Source organism: Carettochelys insculpta, chromosome 6 (assembly GCF_033958435.1).
Source record: "Carettochelys insculpta isolate YL-2023 chromosome 6, ASM3395843v1, whole genome shotgun sequence".
In the NCBI taxonomy this organism is placed as follows: Eukaryota; Metazoa; Chordata; order Testudines; family Carettochelyidae; genus Carettochelys; species Carettochelys insculpta.
The window spans coordinates 122,886,867-122,906,463 of NC_134142.1; the positions used below are offsets into that span (position 1 = coordinate 122,886,867).

Below are 19,597 nucleotides of genomic sequence, written 5' to 3' on the forward strand. Positions count from 1 at the left end.
AGAGACAGCATGGAGGGGCTGCCGCTGTCTGAAGCTGCCATCAACAACCCCGCCGACATCAGCGTCATCGTGGGCTATTTCATTCTGGTCGTCACCGTGGGGCTCTGGGTAGGTGACATGGGGCGCGGCCTGTTGCCAAAGCGCCGGTGGCTGTGGGGCAGGTAGAGAGCTGGCTTTCTCATCTGGGACCCCCAACCACCAGGCAGGGCCCTGGATCCAGAACAGAATGAACCAGCCCCAAATTAGACCCACAATTTGATTTCAGGACATCTGCCCAGCCCCATCCATCCGCCTCTCTCTAGCCAGCTTTCCTGTCCACACCCCACTATTGACCCCACCGTCCCCACAGCTGACCCCTGTCTATCCACCCCCACCCCCTAACGACCCATCACCCACCCAGCCCCATAACACCCCCTAGCTATCCATCCCCTGCCAACGACCCATCTCTCACCACTGCACCTCTCCACCCAGCCCCCCTGCACAACCCCTAGTCTGCCACTCACCAACACGCAAAGCCCTCTGTCAACCCATCGGCCCACCAAGCCCCCCAGATACCCCTCTAACCACCCATCTCCCACTCACCCCCACACACAACGCTCTGGCCAGCCAGATGTCCTATACACACCTATCGGCCCATCCTCATAGACACCCCTGTGTACGACCCACCCACTCACCCCCTTCTAGCGAAGTACCCAACCAACCCCATCAGATCCTTCCTTCCATCCATCCACCTCTGTACACATCCCTCCATCAGCCCGTCCTTCCTTCCTCCCCATCCACCCCATATACCACTCTCTATCCACCCAACCACTACCTCATCACAGTATCCACTCACTTCATGAGAGGGGGGAAGTCCAAGTCCCTGCTCTTCAGGCAGGGGAAAGGGAGGATTGAACTAGGAACCACCCCCACCCCAGGCTGAGGGCTCCAAGCGCCAGGCTGGAAGTCACAACCTGGGCACCACTGCTGGCTGGTTTATATGGAGCCAGGCAGGTGCTTGGCTTATTCTCAGGAGGTACAAAGGAGCCACTGGTCCCCAGGCAATGGGTTCCCAGTTGTGCCTCTCTGCAGCCTGGAATTAAGGAGAACTCCAGGAAGGGGGCAGGAGTTAGGACACCACATCTTGGTGGCTCCCCACCTTGGCTGGCTCCCCACCTTGCACGCTGGGATTTGTGGTTCCCATCCTAAGGTTCTCCTCATTGGTTGTGTAGGAAGGCTGGTGACTAGCTCCATCTTTGGTGCTCCCAGGGTTGGCCCAGTGACTTTCCCATGCAAAACACCACAATGCCTAAGCCCTTGTGTTCAGCTTGTCTCTGCAACCCAACTGGCTTTGGTGGTTGACACGCCTCGAACCCAAGTTGGCAGCATGACTGATGTATCTAGAACCCAAACTGCTGGCTCTAGGATGGGGCTGTCCTTGGCCCAACCACCCCTTTTACATCTCTGTCCCTTCCACCCATAATAGCTCCTCTCCTCTGCCCTAGGAGGGTCCCATCTCACGGCCTCACCTTGGCCGTACGGTTGTTTTTTGCTCTTTGCCTAGTCGCAGCTCACTGGTCGCAGCTCCAGTTGGCCGGGGCCGGGGGAAGAAGGTGTTAATTATTACCTGGAAGGACAAGCTCCAGGAATGCGTATGGGGCTTGTAATGAGGGATAAATTTCAACAGATTAGTCAGGGAGAAGAACTGCATCATGCCCAACATCCCTTATATTAATAAGTCACTGCAGCCCCTGTCAACCACAGCCCACCCCCACCAGGTCATCTCTTCCTTGGGGGCACCTCAGCCTTCTCCTCCACACAGCAAAGGCCCCAAGCGTTGGCGTAACCACCCAGAGGGGGACTGGAACCTGGGACCTCTGGTGCTTAGTGCGGGCACCGCTACAGCACGAGCTCAGCGCCCGTGCAGGTGCTGGAGGAGACTCATCCTGGCTCTCTGTCAGTGGTCTAGGTGCCACTCCATGGGGCTGTGACCCACATCTGTGGGTTACAGTAGGACCCCCCTGACTTACTGAGGCAAGCTGTGATCATTGCTGTGGGATTCCTCGCTCTGGGCCAGGCTGGCTCACACCTGAGGCCCCCCCCCACCCCCCCGTCTCCAGCAATGTGGGAGACGCACCCAGCGTCCCCTCAAACTTTGTCCCTCCACAGGCTGAATAAATTTTGTTGCATGCACCAAGGCAAGTGTGAATGTGCACCACCAATGGAAACACGTGCCCCTGCCCCTCTGTGCCCCCAGCAACCCCCTGTGTACCTCTGCCCCAGGTGGTCCTCTGCCCAGCTTGGCTCCTTCCTCTTTCTGCCCCCCCACCAAAGCTTCCTGTCATGCTCTGCCCCCCCCCCCGCCCCAGCAGCCCTGTGCTGCCATCCCTGCTTGGCTCCTTTCTCCCAGTCATCCCTGCCTATCTCCCCCCTTCGCTTCTCCCTTCCCAGCCCGGGTCCCCTGCCCCTCTTACTCCCTGCTGTCCTGTGCCTGGTTCTCCCCCAGACCCCTCCTCCTCTTCCCTCCTGGCTCTCCCCCTACCCCATTCCCAGACCAGCTCTCCCCCCCGCTCACTCACACGGTTACAACCCCCAGGCTCCCTCCCGCCCTGAAGCTCTGGGGATACCAGCTCTGGGGCTGGCATCCTGCAGCCCTACCGGGCTGCTCCAGGCACGTCCCCATACACCCACACAGCCAGTTCTGCCTGGTCTCTGATAGGGAGCCCCCCGGACCAGGAGCTGTGGCACCACCTCTGACGAGATTAAGCCACTGAACTAGCTCCACTTTCAGGCTTGGCCTCCACGACTTCAGGGGAAAGGATATTGCCTTGGAAACACGGACAAGTGTAGAGTCCTGCACGTGGGACAGCAGAATCCCAAGCATTCTTGTAGGCTGGGGACCATGTGGCTCAGCAGCAGTACAGCGGAAAGGGACCTAGTGGTTATGGTGGATGAAGGGCTGGATATGAGTCAACAGTGTGCCCTTGTAGCCAAGAAGGCTAACAGCATATTGGGGTCAGGTATCGGAGGGGTACCCGTGTTAGTCTGGATCTGTAACAGCAACAAAGGGTCCTGTGGCACCTTATGGACTAACAGAAAAGTTTTGAGCATGAGCTTTCATGAAGTGAGCCTGTGCTCACGACAGCTCATGCTCAAAACTTTTCTGTTAGCATACTGGGGTGCATTAGCAGGAGCATTTCGAGCAGATCTAGACACATGGTTGTTTCCCTGTATTCAGCACTGGTGAGGCCACATCTGGAATATTGTGTCCAGTTTTGGTCCCCCCAGTATAAAAAGGATGTGGATTTGCTGGAGCAGGTTCAGCGAAGGGCAACAAAAATGATTAAGGGTCTGGAGCACAAGACCTATGAGGAGAAGCTGAGGGATTTGGGCTTGTTTAGTTTACAGAAGAGAAGACTTAGAGGTGATTTAATAGCAGCCTTCAACTTCCTGAAGGGGAGCTCTAAAGAGAAGGGTGAGAAACTGTTCTCAGTGGTGTCAGATGGCAGAACAAGGAGTAATGGTCTGACATTGAAGAGGGAGAGGTGCAGGTTGGATATTAGGAAAAACTACTTCCCCAGGAGGGTGATGAAGCACTGGAATGTGTTTCCTAGAGAGCTGGTGGAGTCTCCATCCCTAGAGGTTTTTAAGTCCCGGCTTGACAAGGTCCTGGCTGGGATGACTTAGTTGGGGTTGGTCCTGCTTTGGGCAGGGGACTGGACTTGATGACCTCCTGAGGTCCCTTCCAGCCCTGCCCCCTGGGGCTTGGCTCCAGGAGCTCAGGCTACTTATCTTAACAAAGAGCCATTTAAGTGGGTGGGTCTGATCACAGGGTGTGGCCGTCTATATGGGGAGCAGGTGGCACTCATGGCCAGTGGATGCTGCAAGGAGCAGAAGTTTCTCAGGGATCCAAAAGAGCTGGATAAATTCACGGCAGCTGCGTCCATCGATGGCAGTTACCCGGCTGGGCAAGGAGGGTGGCCCTTGCCTCCGTTTGTCAGAGGCTGGCGATGGATGGCAGGGGAGGGACCAACCACTTGCTGATGACCCAGTCAGTTCACCCTCTCTGGGGCATCAGGTGTTGGCCACTGTTGGAAGGCAGAAGATTGGGCTAGAGAGCCCTTCGGTAAGCCCCACTGCGGCTGTTCTGTGGGGGTCTGGCAAACAGGTCTGACCCAGAGGCCGGAGGTGCAGCTGGACAATACTTTTCTAAGGGGGGGAGGGCGGGTTGGAATTTACTCTTGGAGCAACTTTCCAGGCCTTGGCTGGTTCTCCATGACCAGCAGGGAGGGATGTTTCTTTAACAGATCTGCTCTAGTTCAACCTACATGACTAAAGGGCCAAGGTGATTAGGTCCAGCACAGGGCTCCCCATAAGCTGAGTACATGGCCAGCCACCCAGGAGAGATTCAGATGCCACCCAGCTGATTATCAAAGCTGCTGCAGCCGGTAGCATGGGTTGCTGTGGATGGTGCATGTCGGCACATGCCATGGGGCACAGAATAAAATTTATTCTGCACATGGATGGAAAAATGAGTGGAGCCTTTGGTCCAGCCCTCTGGGGATTCACCCCTTGTGAGGAGACAAAGCGGGGTGGGGATCTCCGGAGCTGGCGGAGAAAAGCAAACACATGGCCGACAGCAAATCCCCTCCTCCTGGTCTCGCCCCCACAGTCCATGTACCGCACCAACCGGAGCAGCATCGGGGGCTACTTCCTGGCGGGTAGAAACATGGTCTGGTGGCCGGTGAGTTTTGCAATGGGGTGGGGGCGCTAGACAGCCAGACAGATGTGGGCAGGAGGACAGGTACGCGGGGGGAGGCGGGGTATGGGATTCCCCATCGGTTTCGGGCAGGATGGGGGTGGGGTCCTGTTTGACCCAAGCTGCAGCAGGGATGAGGCAGGGGCAAAGGCTAGACATCGAGGGACCATAGACTGGGGGACTGGGAGCAGGAGTGCCCAGGGACAGGGGTTGGTGTCAGGTGCTGTGCCCAGGGGCAGGGGTGGGGTTGGGACAGTGCTGGGGGGCAGGGGTTAGTGTTAGGGGCAGTGCCCAGGGGAAGGGGTTGGCATTAGGGGCAGTGCCCAGGGGCAGGGAATGGCATTAGGGCAATGCCCGGGGGTCGGTGTTAGGGGCAGTGCCTGGGGGAGGGGTTGGTATTAGGGGCAGTGCCCAGGGGCAGGCAGTTGGGGGTGGGGCAGTGCCCAGGGGTTGGTGTTAGGGGCAGTGCCCAGGGGTTGGTGTTAGGGGCAGTGCCTGGGGCATCTCCCCATTGCCCACGCTGTCTCCGCACCTGCACTGCAGGTGGGCGCCTCGCTCTTTGCCAGTAACATCGGCAGTGGGCACTTCGTGGGCCTGGCTGGCACCGGGGCTGCCAACGGCCTGGCTGTGGCCGGCTTTGAGTGGAATGTAAGTGACTCTCTGTGCCCATAGCCCTGCCCCTGCCCTGCCTCCTCTGCGGCATCACCCCACCCTGACCCCTCTCCCCACAGGCTCTGTTTGTGGTCCTCCTCCTCGGGTGGCTCTTCGTACCCGTCTACCTCACTGCTGGGGTGAGCATCACACTGGGCAGGGGGTGGCTGGGAGCCAGGACGCCTCGGTTCTGTCCCAGCTCTGGGAGGGCAGGGGGCTCTTGTGGGTTGGGGGGGTGGCTGGGAGCCAGGACACCTGGGTTCTGCCCCAGCTCTGGGATGGTGGGGGGCTCTCGTGGGTTAGAGTCGGGGGCTGGGAGCCAGGACGCCTGGGTTCTGTCCCCCACTCCGGGAGGAGGATGGGGTCTGTTGGGGCAGTGCTGGGGCCAGGACTCCTGGGTTCCATTCTGTTCCGCCTCCCCCTGCAGGTGATCACGATGCCCCAGTACCTGAAGAAGCGCTTCGGAGGGCAGCGAATCCAGATCTACCTCTCTGTCCTCTCCCTCTTCCTCTACATCTTCACTAAAATCTCAGTGCGTGGTTCCCTCTCCTCCGGGGCGGGGCTGGGCTGGGCTGGGGGCAGCGGGGCAGGAGCGCTGGCTGGGGGAGGTGCTGTGCCCAGCAGGGGGTGCTGTGACCTCCTCCCATGCTGAGCCCTCTATCGCCCCCTGTAGGTGGACATGTTCTCCGGGGCTGTCTTCATCCAGCAGGCGCTGGGCTGGGACATCTACGTGGCCGTCATTGCCCTGCTCATCATTACCGCCATCTACACGGTGACAGGTAAGGGGGCTGCGGCTGGGCTGGGGCTGGAGGAGAGGAGGGGGGCTGGGAACCAAGACGCCTGGGTTCTGTCCCCACCCCCCGTCCTTGCTCTCGCAGGGGGGCTGGCGGCCCTGATGTACACAGACACGGTGCAAACCTTCGTCATCATCGCGGGAGCCTTCATCCTCATGGGCTTTGGTGAGTGAGCCCTGCCTGCGGGCGGGGCAGGGACTGCAGCTCCCAGGGAGCGCCCGGCACCTCTCGGCCCAGCACGGACTTTGCAGGGAGCAGGGCCGGGGGAGGGCTCCCAGTGACTCCAGCCCCACTGGGGGCATTGTGGGGGGGCGCCCAGCGACTCTAGCCCCAGCAGAGACACTGCGAGGAGGCAGGTAGGGACTGGATGTGGGGGTGGGGGGGCAGTGGTGGTTCCAGCCCCAGCAGGGGGAGCAGGGTGGGGCACTGGTTGTGGGGGGCACTGGGAATGGGGGATGCTCCCTGTACCTACAGCTCCTGCCCCTCCCCGCTGTGGGGAGCGGGCTGCTGCGCTCCCCCCACTCACAGCGCCCTGCCTGGTTGCTTTGCAGCGTTTAACGAGGTGGGGGGCTATCGGGGGCTCTTTGCCCGCTACCTGGAGGCCATTCCCAACACAACCCTCTCGCCAGCCCCGGCCCTGTACAACATCTCCGCCACCTGCTACCAGCCCCGCCCCGACGCCTTCCACCTCCTCCGCGACCCCCTGACCGGAGACCTCCCCTGGCCTGCGCTCATCTTCGGCCTCACCATTGTCTCCACGTGGTACTGGTGCAGCGACCAGGTATGGAGTAGGCCACGGGGCCTTGGTCTTCCCCCTGGAGGCGCCGGCACCCAGGGCAAGGGACTGGCTGGCTCAGTGCTGGGGGTGGGGGGGGGTGGGACCTGGGGGATGCCGGGTCTGATCCAGCCCCAGTGTCTGGCTGCTCGGGGATCGGAGGGATGGCTCTGGGCCCATCCCCCAGGGCGTGCCAGCTCCAATCCAGCTGTAGGGGTGGGGCAGGCTGGCACAGAGCCATTTACTGGGGCTTTCACTGCCCGCAGGTGATAGTGCAGCGTTGCCTAGCAGGCAAGAGCCTGACGCACGTCAAAGCCGGCTGCATCCTCTGCGGGTACCTGAAGCTGCTGCCAATGTTCCTCATGGTCATGCCCGGAATGATCAGCCGCATCCTCTACAAAGGTGTGGTGCCCCTGAGCACACCGGGGCTAGGGACAGCTGGGCACTGCTGCTGGGCTACCAGTGTCCCAGGCCATAGCCCCCCTGCCTGGAGCCCCGGCTCCCCCCGTTGAGCCCCTTTTCTCCCCAGATGAGGTGGCCTGCGTGGTGCCGGAGGAGTGCAAGCGGATCTGCGGCACTGAAGTTGGCTGCTCCAACATCGCCTACCCCAAGCTGGTGGTGAAGCTCATGCCTGACGGTAAGCAGCTGGAGCCGGTTGCTTTTGCCCTCCTGCGTTGCTGGAGGGCACCATTCTGCAGGAACCAGAGGCGGGCCAGAGCTCAGCAGGGGGCACTGTGGCGCAGGGGGCCCAGCAGGGGGCGCTGTGGTGCAGAGGGTGGTGCTGGGGGCCCAGCAGGGGGCACTGTGGTGCAGGGGGTGGTGCTGGGGGGTCAGCAGGGGGGCGCATTGTGCAGGGGGCAGGCAGGGGCTCAGCAGGGGGCACTGTGGTGCTGGGGGCCCAGCAGGGGGCGCTGTGGTGCTGGGGGTCAGTGGAGGGAGCTGTGGTGCAGGGCGCGGTGCTGGGGGTCAGTGGAGGGCGCTGCGGTGCAGAGCATGGTGCTGGGGGCCCAGCAGGGGGCGCTGTGGTGCAGGGGGTTGTGCTGGGGGCCCGGCAGGGGGCGCTGTGGTGCAGGGGGTTGTGCTGGGGGCCAGCGGAGGGCACTGTGGTGCAGGGCGTGGTGCTGGGGGCCCAGCAGGGGGCGCTGTGGTGCAGGGGGTTGTGCTGGGGGCCAGCGGGGGGGCGCTGTGGTGCAGCGAGTGGTGCTGGGGGCCAGCGGGGGGCACTGTGGTGCAGGGCATGGTGCTGGGGGCCCAGCAGGGGGTGCTGTGGTGCAGGGGGCAGGCAGGGGCTCAGCAGGGGAGGCTGCGTCATGGGGAGGGGGGGGGCCATATGACTCTCTGTCGCCCCCTATAGGTGCACGGGGCTTGATGCTGGCTGTGATGCTGGCCGCCCTGATGAGCTCCCTGGCCTCCATCTTCAACAGCAGCAGCACCCTGTTCACCATGGACATCTACAGCCGCCTGCGGCCCCAGGCCAGGACCAGGGAGCTGCTGATTGTGGGCAGGTGAGGGTGCACCCGGGGGCCTGTGCCGTGGGGAGTGCGATGCCCCTAGGGCTGCTGTGAGCCCAGTCATAGCCCATGTACCAGTCATCACCGGGGCGCTGACCCCCCACAAGCATGCCCTGCCCCTCACCATGGTCTCTGGGCAGGGTGTGGATCCTGTGCATTGTGGTCATCAGCATTGCCTGGATCCCAGTGGTGCAGGCGGCACAGGGTGGGCAGCTCTTCGATTACATGCAGTCCATCGCCAGCTACCTGGCGCCACCCATCGCGGCCGTCTTCTTCCTTGCCATCTTCGTCAAGAGGGTCAATGAGCCTGTGAGTTCTGGGGACCCAGGTGTCCAGGCATGGCGTGGAGGGGCCGGTGGAGTGGTGGACCCAGGCATCTGGGCATGGCAAGGAGGGGCCGGTGGAGTGGGGGACCCAGGTGTCAGGGCATGGCAAGGAGGGGCCGGTGGTATGAGGGACCCAGGCATCCTGGCATGGCGAGGAAGGGCTGGTGGAGTGGGGGACCCAGGCTTCCAGGCATGGGGTGGGGCGCTGGTGGCATGGGGAACCCAGATGTCTGTGCAGTTGGAGGCTGCATGAGCTGGGGGGGTCGGGCAGGAGCAAGGCCTCTGGGCAGTGGTAAGTGAGGGACCCAGGAGTCCGGGCAATGGGAATAGTGCAGGAAATAGTGAGGAGTGGGGAGGGTGCAGTGTGGAGTGCTGACACCATCTAGACCAGCTCAAGCATGTGAACACCAGTCTCAGGGCAGACTTTCACCACAACACACAATACTCAGGTTACTCCCTGGCCCACCGGCCCAGTCCCTCGCCCCAGGTCATTGCAGCTCAGCTCTCCCACTGCAGCCCAGGCTGGTCGTCGGGCCCGTAACAACCTCGCTAACCATTCAGTGACTCAGATGAAGAAACATGAGAGCAGGTTACGAGGGCAAAGCAGGTTAAACCTACCCGCTCCAGTGAGTCAATGTGGCAGAACCATCTGTAACAGCAGGACCCTGCAAATTCCCAGCCACGAAAGAGACATCACAGGCTGTGAAATCTGGTCTTATTTGTGCTTTTCACCTATGCTATGCAGATTTCCTGAGCTCAGAGTTTCTCATCCTGGAGCTGGGGGAGGGGGGATTGCAGTGGGGTCACAAGGACATGTTGCGGGGGCGGGGGGTGTTGACATACTGCCACCCTTACTTCTGCGCTGCCTTCAGATCTGGCTGACCAGATAGCAGCGGCTGCTGGCTGGGTGCCCAGCTCTACAGGCAGCAAGGCGGCCAGCAGCAGCACAGAAATAAGGATAGCAGTACCCCAATAATACATTTGCAGCCCCCTGGCCAACCCCTTTTTGGGTCAGGACCCTTCCAGTTACACCACCAGGACACTGCAGAATTAAAGAGCGGAAATGGTGAACTTCAGGATTTTTTTTAACTCTTATGACTGTGAAAATGTTCCAAATGGACCCAGAATTCGGCAGAGCCCTAGTAACGTGCCAGCCCTGGATATCCAGGGAAGCCCATTCAAGCCAGCTTGGTGCAGCTACCCAGGCACGGCCCCAGGCTCTAGGAGTCTGCCAGGACTATGCCCGGATGTCCACACAGCAGGGAAACAGTCCCATAGCCCATCCCCCCCGGCATAGGCATCACCCTACTGCAAGGACAGACGCTACAGGTCAGCTGCTGTTGGGCTGGAGTTAGCCCCTCCTTTGGCAAAGTGGCGTTTCACACCTGGTGGCATTTGCTCCCTGCCCGGTGCATCACAGTTCGGCTACGGCTACCCCTCCGAGCTAACAGCGGGTCGCTTGGAGTAACTTTGCTAGCGGCAACGCGACACACATCCTCTTTCCAAATAAGCTGGAAGTCACGGGTGCGATATTTCGAAACCGGTGACCCTCCTTGCAGGAGGAAAGAGGCGTTTCGAAACAGAAGCCACAGACTAGTGCTCTGGGGCCGGCTGTGCTATTTCCAAATGGCTGGAGGCTATTTTGAAGTGCATTTTGGGTGTCGCTGGGGTGTTGCGAAATAGCTCATTCGAAACAGCGCCGAACCCCTCTGTTGTGTGGCCACAGCCTTCCAGGGCAGCTGCTCAGGAACAGGGAGCGGCAATAAACACTGCACCAAGTCGCACCCTGCAAGTCTCAGGCTGGACAGGGCCATGAGCTCAGCCGGGTCACAGCAGTGCCTGTGTCACTGTTCAGGGAGACCAAGGGGCCGTGGCACCCACAGCAGGCAGCTGAGGGAGCACAAGAAGGTGCAAGGAACCCAGGCATCTGGGCGGGCAGGTGGGCAGTAGGAGGATGGAGGAGAGGTGGAGGGTGCAGGGACCCAAGTGCTGGGCACAGGGAAGACAGTGGATGGGGGGACCCAGGCCAGTGGGCAGGGGAAGAGCAGGAGGGGTTGGAGGGTGGGAGGGGACCCCAGGCATCCTGGCAGTGGGAGGATGGGGGGGCCATGGAGGGTGACCCCTTCCCCTTTCTCCACACAGGGGGCATTCTGGGGGCTGGTCGGGGGGCTGCTGATGGGCCTGGCTCGGATGCTGCCTGAATTCGCATACGGCACTGGCAGCTGCATCTTCCCCAGCGCCTGCCCTCGCCTCATCTGCGGCGTGCACTACCTCTACTTCGCCATCATCCTCTTCCTCATCAGCGTCGGCCTGGTCCTGGTGGTATCGCTCTGCACCCCGCCCATCCCCGACAAGAATGTGAGCAACCCGCGGGAGGGAGGGAGCGGACCGTGGAGTCCGGGGCAGCTGCAGAGGATGCTCACTCCTCGTGGGAGAGTCCAGTGTGGGGATATGTCCAGACAGGGTACTCCCCCCCGTCCCCCGAGAGAGAGAGAGAGAAAATGGACCCAGGCATCCGGGACAGCAGTGGAGGGCACGCGTGCCTCGGGGCGAGGGCGAGCTGGGAGCTGGATGTCTCAGTGCAAAGGTCTTACCGTGTTCCCCCCACGCGCATCCCACCCAGCTCCATCGGCTGGTGTTCAGCCTGCGTCACAGCAAGGCGGAGCACGTGGAGATGGACATGGCGGAGGAGGAGGAGAGGAGACGGAGAGAACGGGGGCAGCAACCAGGCGTGGCCGAGAATGGGACAGTGGAGCATGTGTTGGAGGTGGAAGGTGGGGCACAACAGGACTATGTGCTGCAGAGTGGGGGCGCTGTGCTGCAGGGAGCCGGGGTTGGGGGGGGAAGCCCAGCAGGGGGCGCTGTGCTGCAGGGGCAGGCAGGGGCCCAGCAGGGGGCGCTGCGCTGCAGGGGGCAGGGTGGGGGCCCAGCAGGGGGCGCTGTGCTGCAGGGGGCAGGGCTGGAGGTTCAGCAGGGGGCGCTGTTCACTCTTTCTCTTTCTCCAGCTGCCCCAGCAGGTCGGCCCCGGAGCTCCCGGGGGCGCTGCATGGCCTGGCTGTGCCACCTGTGGGGCACGGTGGAGAGGACACCGGACTCAAGTGTGCCCAAAGAGGCTGAGGAGCCGCAGCAGCTGCCAGACATCGCAGAGCACCCGACCTGGAGCCGTGTGGTCAACCTCAACGCCATCATCATGATGGCCAGCGCCCTCTTCCTGTGGGGCTACTACGCCTGAGCTGCTACCCGCCCCTTTGGCCGTGCCATGGGATTCCCATGCCACCTCCTGTCTGTGCCACAGGGCATCCTTGCCAGCTCTCCCCCGGCAATGGCACCAGATAAACCCTATGGTCAAAATCATCTCGTTTAGCCCTTCCCCCTAAACCTGTACACCCCCCTCCAGCTAGTCCAGCCCACCCCCACCCCCACCCCATGGCAGGCAGGTTCCCCTCTGCCCAATACCAGAGGCTCCCCCCACCCCCACCAGCCATGCACCGCAGTGGTCAGCAATGGGCTTGTGTAACCTCCCTTCCCCCAGATATGCTCTGGGGGACCCCCACCCCCGCCCAGTACTGAGACCACAGACAGAGGGTGCAAACAGGAGGGGGACAGCCCCCAGCCCTCACTGACCTCCCCACTGTGAAAGTCAAGCTGGGGAAAGCCTGGAGTGGAAGAACTAGACAATTCTAGGATATATTTGAGTCTGTCTGTCTGCCTGTTCAAGAACTCCTCCAAACCAGCAAGTGCTAGGGCCTCCCAAGGCAGTGCACAGCTTCCTCTGATCGTAATTGAAAGCAAGATCAGGGACTGGTTGTGCCAGGACGAGAGGTGCCTGGAATGGGACTGGCTTCTCCCCAAACCAGACAGAAAAGGGACAGAATCACCAGGCAGCTGAAAGGGGCTGGCTGGGGGTCACCCCTCCCCCATATGGGACTGCCCCAGTCCTGAGCTTCCCACCCCTCAGGGGCCCTTTAGGGAAGCCAGGGGCGGGGGCACGGCCGAAGTGCCAGGCTGGAGAGGGACGTGGCTCGCTGCTCCCATGTCAGTCAGGGAGAGAGGGGCAAGGGCCCTTTGCTGCGTTTCCCACCCTGGCTGGGGAGGGGTTAAGAGCTTCTAAGGATGACGAACAAAACCCCCCACTTGATGGAATTCCTCTTTTAAAAAATGTACTAAAAGCCAGTCATGCGGGAGAATGTGAACATGCCCTTTCTTCAGCCACCCTGCCCACAACTGAGCTTCATCCAAGTAACCCCAGGTTTGAAAAAGCCCCACATTTAACTAACGCCCACACCCGTTCCTTGTATCGTCCAACAAACCCAGGCAACCTCACGAACGACCTGTGTAACACCAGGGAGGAAGTTCTCGTAAATACAAAAACCCCAGCCTGTGTCTGCTTACCCCCAGGGTGCCCACCCGTCCCCTTCTGGGCAGGACAGCCCCGCGTTTCGGGCGCCAGGAGGGCGTTCCAGATTTATTTGAACAGACTAATTGACCTGTATTCAGGCCCCCAGCTGAGCTGACCCTTTCCCCCACAAGCCCAGCCACAGCAGCAGGCAGGGTGACCATTGTGGTGGGGTTCAGGGTCCCCAAGCACTGCACCTCATCTGCAGGCAGGAGTGACTCTCACCCAGCAGGTGGAACGGGGAGTTTATTAGGCGACAGAGGCACAGCTCAGCACAGAGGTGTCAGTACGGCCGAAAGAGACAATCACTCCAACCCATCCTGGGGAGGGCAGCCCGAGGGGTGCCCCATCTGGGGTGTAGCTTCCCCTCTAGCCAGGCTGGCTCCTTCAAACTCTCTCCCCCACAGCTTCTAACTGCCGCCTCCCATTCAAACCCAGCTCGGCTCCTCCCTGCTCTTTGGTCAGGTCAGAGGTGTTACCTGCCAGCTTAGGTTACAACCCCAGGGGGTCGTCCTTAGCCTCTGTGAGCTGCTTTGCCTCTCACACACACACATCCAGCAGTCAAGTAGCACTTTAAAGACTCGCAAAATAATTTATTAGGTGATGAGCTTTCGTGGGACAGACCCACTTCTTCAGACCATAGCCAGACCAGAACAGAAAGGCTGCAGGTCCCACACCCCAGACCCAGCAGGATAAAGGGGCTGTGTATGAAAGCAAAGCTCTCGCTCAGCCAGGCGCTGTTCAGGCCCCTTATGGAGCTGGGGGTGCAGACAGGATGGTATGAAACTCTCCCCCGGATTCAACCCCAAGGCATGCAGGAGGGAGCTCCCTTCAGCCCCGTTCCCATCATCCCTCGCTGGAGTTAAGGGGCTCCTCAGATTCTCCACCATCGCTCCACCCCACTTCAAACCAAGTACCCGCTTCCCCGCCTTAGAATTAAAGGGAGGCACTCAGTCACCCCCTAGTCCCTCACTGGAAAGGGGGGGTCCTTGCCCATTGATGGGGGGCTCTGTTCCCCCCTTGAAAATATAGCTAAGATGAGGGTCCCACCGATGTTGCCACTGTTAAGGGGTGTCAAAGCCCCTCCCATCCCCCCAGGAGACGGCTGAAGGGGTTATTGGAATGGGGAACCCCTCGCTCCCCCTCAGGAAAGTGGGATCCAATTCTCCCCCGTGAAACCGGGGTTTCCCTTCTCCCACAAGTCCGCTGTCCCCTCCCTGTGTTCCGCTGAACCTGGGGTGTCTCCCCCAGCGCAGTCAAGCAGTTCCCCAAACTCCCTAGGAAACTGGGACCCTCTCCCTGCAGCATCAGAGGCTGCCCAGCGCCTGCCCCACCCGCACCCTGCGCCCAGCACTGGTGCGGAAGCCGAAGTGCCGGGGCCCCTGGAAGAGGAGGATGATGGTGGAGCCCAGGTTGAATTCACCCAGGCCGGCCCCCTTGGGGGCAGGAACCCCGTCTGGCCCCACCCAGGCTGTGTAGCTGCAGTCATGGTAGCCGCCCTGCACGTGGTGGGCACAGTTGGTGCAAAGGTCCTGCCAGAGAGAAAAGGGTGTTACCATGGTGACAGGCACCTCCACACGCCACGTTGGCTCTGATTTGCAAGTCACGTGATTGTGCACTCACTGCCTCGACACGCAAGCTCACAAGTGGGCACACGCTCACCAGAGGTACTCAACGTGTAAGCCACGCACACTCACCAGGGCCCCCCTTGTCTGATCCCCCCAGCATGTGCAGACTCACCAGGGCCCCCCCTTGTCCGATCCCACGAGTGTGTGCACATGCACCAGGGCCCCCCCGTCTGATCCCACGAGTGTGTGCACCCTCACCAGGGCACCCCTTCTCTCATCCCACGAGTGTGTGCACACTCACCAGGGTCCCCCTTGTCCGATCCCATGAGTGTGCTCTCACTCACTCAGCTTCCCATGTGCAACACGCTCACCAGGGCCCCCATCTGGACTTCCAAGGCCTGCCCCCCCCAGGGCTCCTAGCCCCACCTGGTCACAGTAGATGCGGATGGAGCCCACGTTGGTGGCCCCCACGGCCGTCAGGGAGAAGAAGCCGTGTGCCCACTCCCCGCTCAGCACCACCCGCTCGTTGTGGCAGAACAGCCCGGGGATCCAGCGCACCACACTGGGGCTCACTGACATCAGGGAGCCTGCCACAGATGGACGCGGGGTGGGGCAGACAGACGGACAGAGGGAAAGAGGAGACCCCAGTGTTAGTGACAACCGGGGTAATGTTCCCCCACCCCCTTCCCCGGCTGTGCCATACCAGGGAAGTGCCGGCGGTGCCGGATGTGCCAGTCAGTGGGCGAGTGGAAGCGGTGATAGTCACCTGGTGCCAGATAGATGACGCAATGATAGAGCCGGTGCCCTGGGCGCCCCCATGGGGAGAGACCCTGGCCTGGAGGAGAGCAGTAGACAGCAAAGGGTTAATCCTTGCCATTGGATTGGGACCCCTCCTCTTGGATTGCCCTGCCCCCTGCCCAGCATGGCTTCCTCAGCCCCCAGATGGGTCCCAGGGATCAGTCTCAGTCTCCCCCCATGGCTCCTGGGGTCCCCACTGCCCCACCCCTCACTCACCCCCATCTCCCCTCCAGTCCTGGGGACCCAGGAAGCTCTCCAGGGAGTACGTCATCCCCTTCACTTGCTCCAGGCGGCTCCTCCGCACCCGGCCCAGGTGCACAATCTGGCCATCCGCTGGGCTGACCTGCAACCAGCAGGGACAAGATGAGAAGCGGGAATGTCCTCGCACGGGGACTCACGAGGGCAGGCCAGGGCTTTCACTCCTGTACCAGGTGGGCACTGACGGGGGGGAGCTCACAACCTCTGGGGAGCGGTGCACTGGAAAAGGCTCTGGGGAGATTCCAGGCTGGCCCTTGCACAGACATGTGTAAAGCTCCTGTGAAAAGCCTAGCTGTGAAAGTGCCAGGCCCAACCTTCCAGGCAACGTGCTTGTGTCTTGCACACGCAGGAGGCTCATGTGCGGCTGCTCACTCAGCCCTGGTGAGCTGTAGCCAGTGCTGGCTCAGGGCACTGCCAGGCACACCTGTGGGTGAGCAGGTCTGCAACCCGGGTGAGCCTGGCCTCCGGCAGGGACATCCCATTGTCACTGTGGGGGATGTACCGTGTCAAAGGGGGTTCATGGGAAGGGAAGAGCATAACATGGGGAATGGGAGAATGGGACATACCACAGCAGAGGAGGGGGGACCTGGGACATATAATTTGCATGGGCGGGTGGTGGGACATTCCCTGCTATGGTGGGGGGAAATCAAAATGAGACCTGTCATACAGGCAAGAGGGAGTGCGGCAGGGGTGGGATGTAGCCATACCGTGAAGGGGTTGGATTGAATATACCATCTCAAGAGGAGGTGGGGAACAGGGATGTACCAGACCAAGGGAAGGCCATGCCATGGAAGGGCAACGAGGGGGCAGTGTGGGGTATACCATGCCTGGGAAGGGCAATGGGGGACAGCACAGGACATACCATGCCATAAGAAGGCAAGGCAGGAGGGGGCAAAGGGTAGAATGTACCATGTCGTGAGAGGGAAAGGGAGAGAGAGGGGCATTGCAGGGTGGGATGTACCATGATATGGGTGATGGGGGTACAGGGCAGGATGTTCCATGCCTTGGAAGGGCAATGGGGTGGGGAACAGGGTGGGACATACCATGTCATGGGGGGCGATGGGGCGCACCCAGGGCTTGAGCGGGCGCCGGAAGAGCTCCCCCAGGCTGCGGTAGCCGCTCAGATCTTCCTCAGCCGCCTCGGCCATGTTGACGGAGAAGGCCCAGACGTAGAGCGCCAGCAGGGGGCGCCGCAGCCAGCGGGGCAGCGCCAGCCCCGTCAGCACCCCCCAGAGCCGTGACAGCAGGCGGGTGGGGGCGCGGCGGTACGCAGCCTGCAGGGGGCAGAATCAGCCTGGAGCGCTCGCCCCATAGAGCTCCCTGAATACCCCGTCTCCTCCTCTCCCACCCCAGATACCCCCGCCCCTCCTCCCCCTCACTGCCCCCCTTTCTGCCCCCCGCCCCGACCTTGCTGGTGGGCCGCAGCCCAGCACGGGTGAGGGGCTTGAGGATCTGCCAGGGGCGGAGCTGCTGGGCACGGCTGGGCATCCGGGGCAGGTGGCGCTGAAGGGAGAGCCTGGGGACGGCCATCCTGGAGGAACACGTACAGCACCACAGCTCAGCCCTGGGGGAGAAACCAGGACAGGGAACGGGACCCAGGCATCCAGGAGGGCAGCGCTAGGCACTCGCCCCCAGGAGTTATGAAGTGCTCTGCCTGTGCCTGGGCTGATCGCAGCCTCTGGGCCGAGGGTGTCACAACCCCACAGGCAGCCCCCAAAGCCAGGCTGGGCCCCACAGCCATCAGGGGAACAGAACCCAGACTCGGGGCTGCCACAGGGCTAGAGAACACCCACCCAGATGGCCAGCCTACTCCCCAGGAGCCAGGCACAGAGCAACACAACACACAGCTACACAGTATCACACCCAGAGTACAACTGTGTTGTGCACAGTTTAACCCACAGAGCACACCTTATAACACACACACACTTGCAGCCTCAGTGTAACACACAGAAGGTGGCACGTACACGGCACATAAACCAGCATAGCATACTATCAGGGTAAGACAGCAAAACAGCGTCCCACGTAGAGCACAGTGTAAGACACACACAGATGCACAAGGGTAACACCTACATACAACCTGACAGACAGAGAGCATAATAGTGTTACACACCCACAACAGACTGCAGTTCACGCACACTGATAGACTGCATCTGTGTGTACCAGTGTCACACTGAGGGTAACACACTGTCATATGCCCACAGTGTAACACACAAAACACACACCCAGCAGCTGCGAGCGGGGGCTGACTCCTGAAAACCTGCAAACACAGCCCTGCACTCCCACAAACACAGGAGCCGTGCACAGATCCGCAGACACACACGGACTACAGCCACTGAGGAGTGACTCCTGGCCGGGGGGGTCACACACACAGGAAACAGGCTCCCTCATCAGCAATATGACACATACTGCCATGAATGACACTCCCTCCCACCCCACTATATCTACGCACAGGAAACAGCATTCAGACGCACTCACTGACAGCACAACATGCAACCAGTGCCAACACACCACACACAGCTGACACACTGACCCCACCCCACAACACACACACACACACACACACACTCTCACTGGCAGCACGACGGCGACTCGCAGACACCCACTGACGTTGGAGTGTACACGCACACACACAAAGACCCCACAGCTCAGCACAGACACAGCGCACGCAAACATTGCCCAGCAGCTGCCCACCCCATGGTACACAGAATGACAGTGACACAGTCACACACAAGGATGTGCAAAATAAGACACACACACACACACACACACAGTGACACTAGGGCACAGAATACTCCTAGCAATCACACACTATGACACTACAGTGGATAACATTCACACAAACCCAAAATCACACACAGAGAGAACTCCTGACAATCCCACACTGTGACAACACAGAGGAACATTCCCACAAACACACCACACACAGAGAAAACACAAACATAACCACGTACAATTGGCCACTGACAATACAGAGGGTAACACTGTCACAACCACAACATCCCATGCACATAGAGAACACCACCACAACCACACAGAAAAACTCTTGATGGACATGAACACAAAACCACTCCCACTACCAGGGTACGGAGGTCGGGGATGCTCCACACTTTCACACAGTGAATGACAACACACAAATCACACACACACACACACTCACTGGAAGCAGGGTGCTGCCAGCCGGGCTCCAGCTCTCCCACTCACCAGTGCTCAGGACTGGCCATCACGTGACATGGGCACAATGACTCAAGCTTGCACTGAAGGGCGGGGCCTGGCCTCATGACATTGTCTCTGTACAAGCCCATGGGTTTATCATCACCCCACATGGCAGGACCATGACCTCACTGGGCCACGCACAAACGGGGGGGGGACTGCAAACAGTGGGAGGGGCTTGACCTATGCCCCAGATGCAGCCGCATCTCAGCACAGGTGAGGAATCCCTGTGTAAAGTGCCCCTGCGCCTCACCCCAGAGGTGGCTGCATCTCAACACCAGGCAAGGCACCCTCATATAAACAGCCTCTGTATCTCACCAGCAGTGGTCCCGGGAAGCTGAGCGCTGGGGCGGCCGCCCAGGAGAGATTCAGGTGCCACCCAGCTGATTAGCAGCGCGCCCACAGCCGGCAGCCTGTGCGTCTATGGGTGGTGCACATATGCACATGACTTGGTGGACATAAAATTTATTCCACACATGGATGGAAAAAGTCAGTGGGAGTCCTGCCCAAGAGAGGGGGGCTGCACGTCAGCCCTGGGTAAGGCACACCTGTATAGACAGCCCCTGAACCCA

At 60.7% G+C, this 19,597-nt stretch overlaps 2 protein-coding genes across 10 annotated transcripts; one reads left to right on the forward strand and one right to left on the reverse strand.

Annotated features, from left to right (window-relative positions):
• The first annotated feature begins 11 nt into the window (after positions 1 to 11).
• On the forward strand, positions 12 to 12,483 carry SLC5A2 (solute carrier family 5 member 2). 5 transcript variants are annotated; one of them, XM_074998205.1, is made up of 15 exons: positions 12 to 108; positions 4,652 to 4,723; positions 5,282 to 5,386; positions 5,470 to 5,529; positions 5,817 to 5,921; positions 6,063 to 6,168; positions 6,268 to 6,348; positions 6,735 to 6,964; positions 7,225 to 7,360; positions 7,488 to 7,595; positions 8,313 to 8,463; positions 8,610 to 8,778; positions 10,938 to 11,153; positions 11,419 to 11,569; positions 11,801 to 12,483. In XM_074998205.1, exons 2-15 carry the CDS (start codon positions 4,655 to 4,657, stop codon positions 12,025 to 12,027), a joined length of 1,914 nt encoding a protein of 637 aa, XP_074854306.1. In that variant the 5' UTR covers positions 12 to 108; positions 4,652 to 4,654; the 3' UTR covers positions 12,028 to 12,483. The 5 variants fall into 5 exon arrangements, with proteins under 5 accessions (XP_074854306.1, XP_074854307.1, XP_074854308.1 ...); XM_074998206.1 differs by having other exon boundaries at positions 6,813 to 6,964; XM_074998207.1 differs by lacking the exon at positions 6,268 to 6,348.
• A 958-nt stretch (positions 12,484 to 13,441) lies between these two features.
• Positions 13,442 to 19,531, reverse strand: LOC142014951 (phosphatidylserine decarboxylase proenzyme, mitochondrial-like). 5 transcript variants are annotated; one of them, XM_074998277.1, is made up of 7 exons: positions 19,344 to 19,531; positions 17,223 to 17,379; positions 16,859 to 17,089; positions 15,774 to 15,900; positions 15,463 to 15,594; positions 15,186 to 15,346; positions 13,442 to 14,723 (listed from the first exon to the last, which is right to left on the reverse strand). In XM_074998277.1, the coding sequence occupies exons 2-7, from the start codon at positions 17,343 to 17,345 to the stop codon at positions 14,499 to 14,501; spliced, it is 999 nt and encodes a 332-aa protein (XP_074854378.1). In that variant the 5' UTR covers positions 17,346 to 17,379; positions 19,344 to 19,531; the 3' UTR covers positions 13,442 to 14,498. The 5 variants fall into 5 exon arrangements, with proteins under 5 accessions (XP_074854378.1, XP_074854381.1, XP_074854379.1 ...); XM_074998280.1 differs by lacking the exon at positions 19,344 to 19,531 and adding an exon at positions 18,973 to 19,004 and having other exon boundaries at positions 17,223 to 17,346; XM_074998278.1 differs by lacking the exon at positions 19,344 to 19,531 and adding an exon at positions 18,973 to 18,990.
• Positions 19,532 to 19,597: the final 66 nt, after the last annotated feature.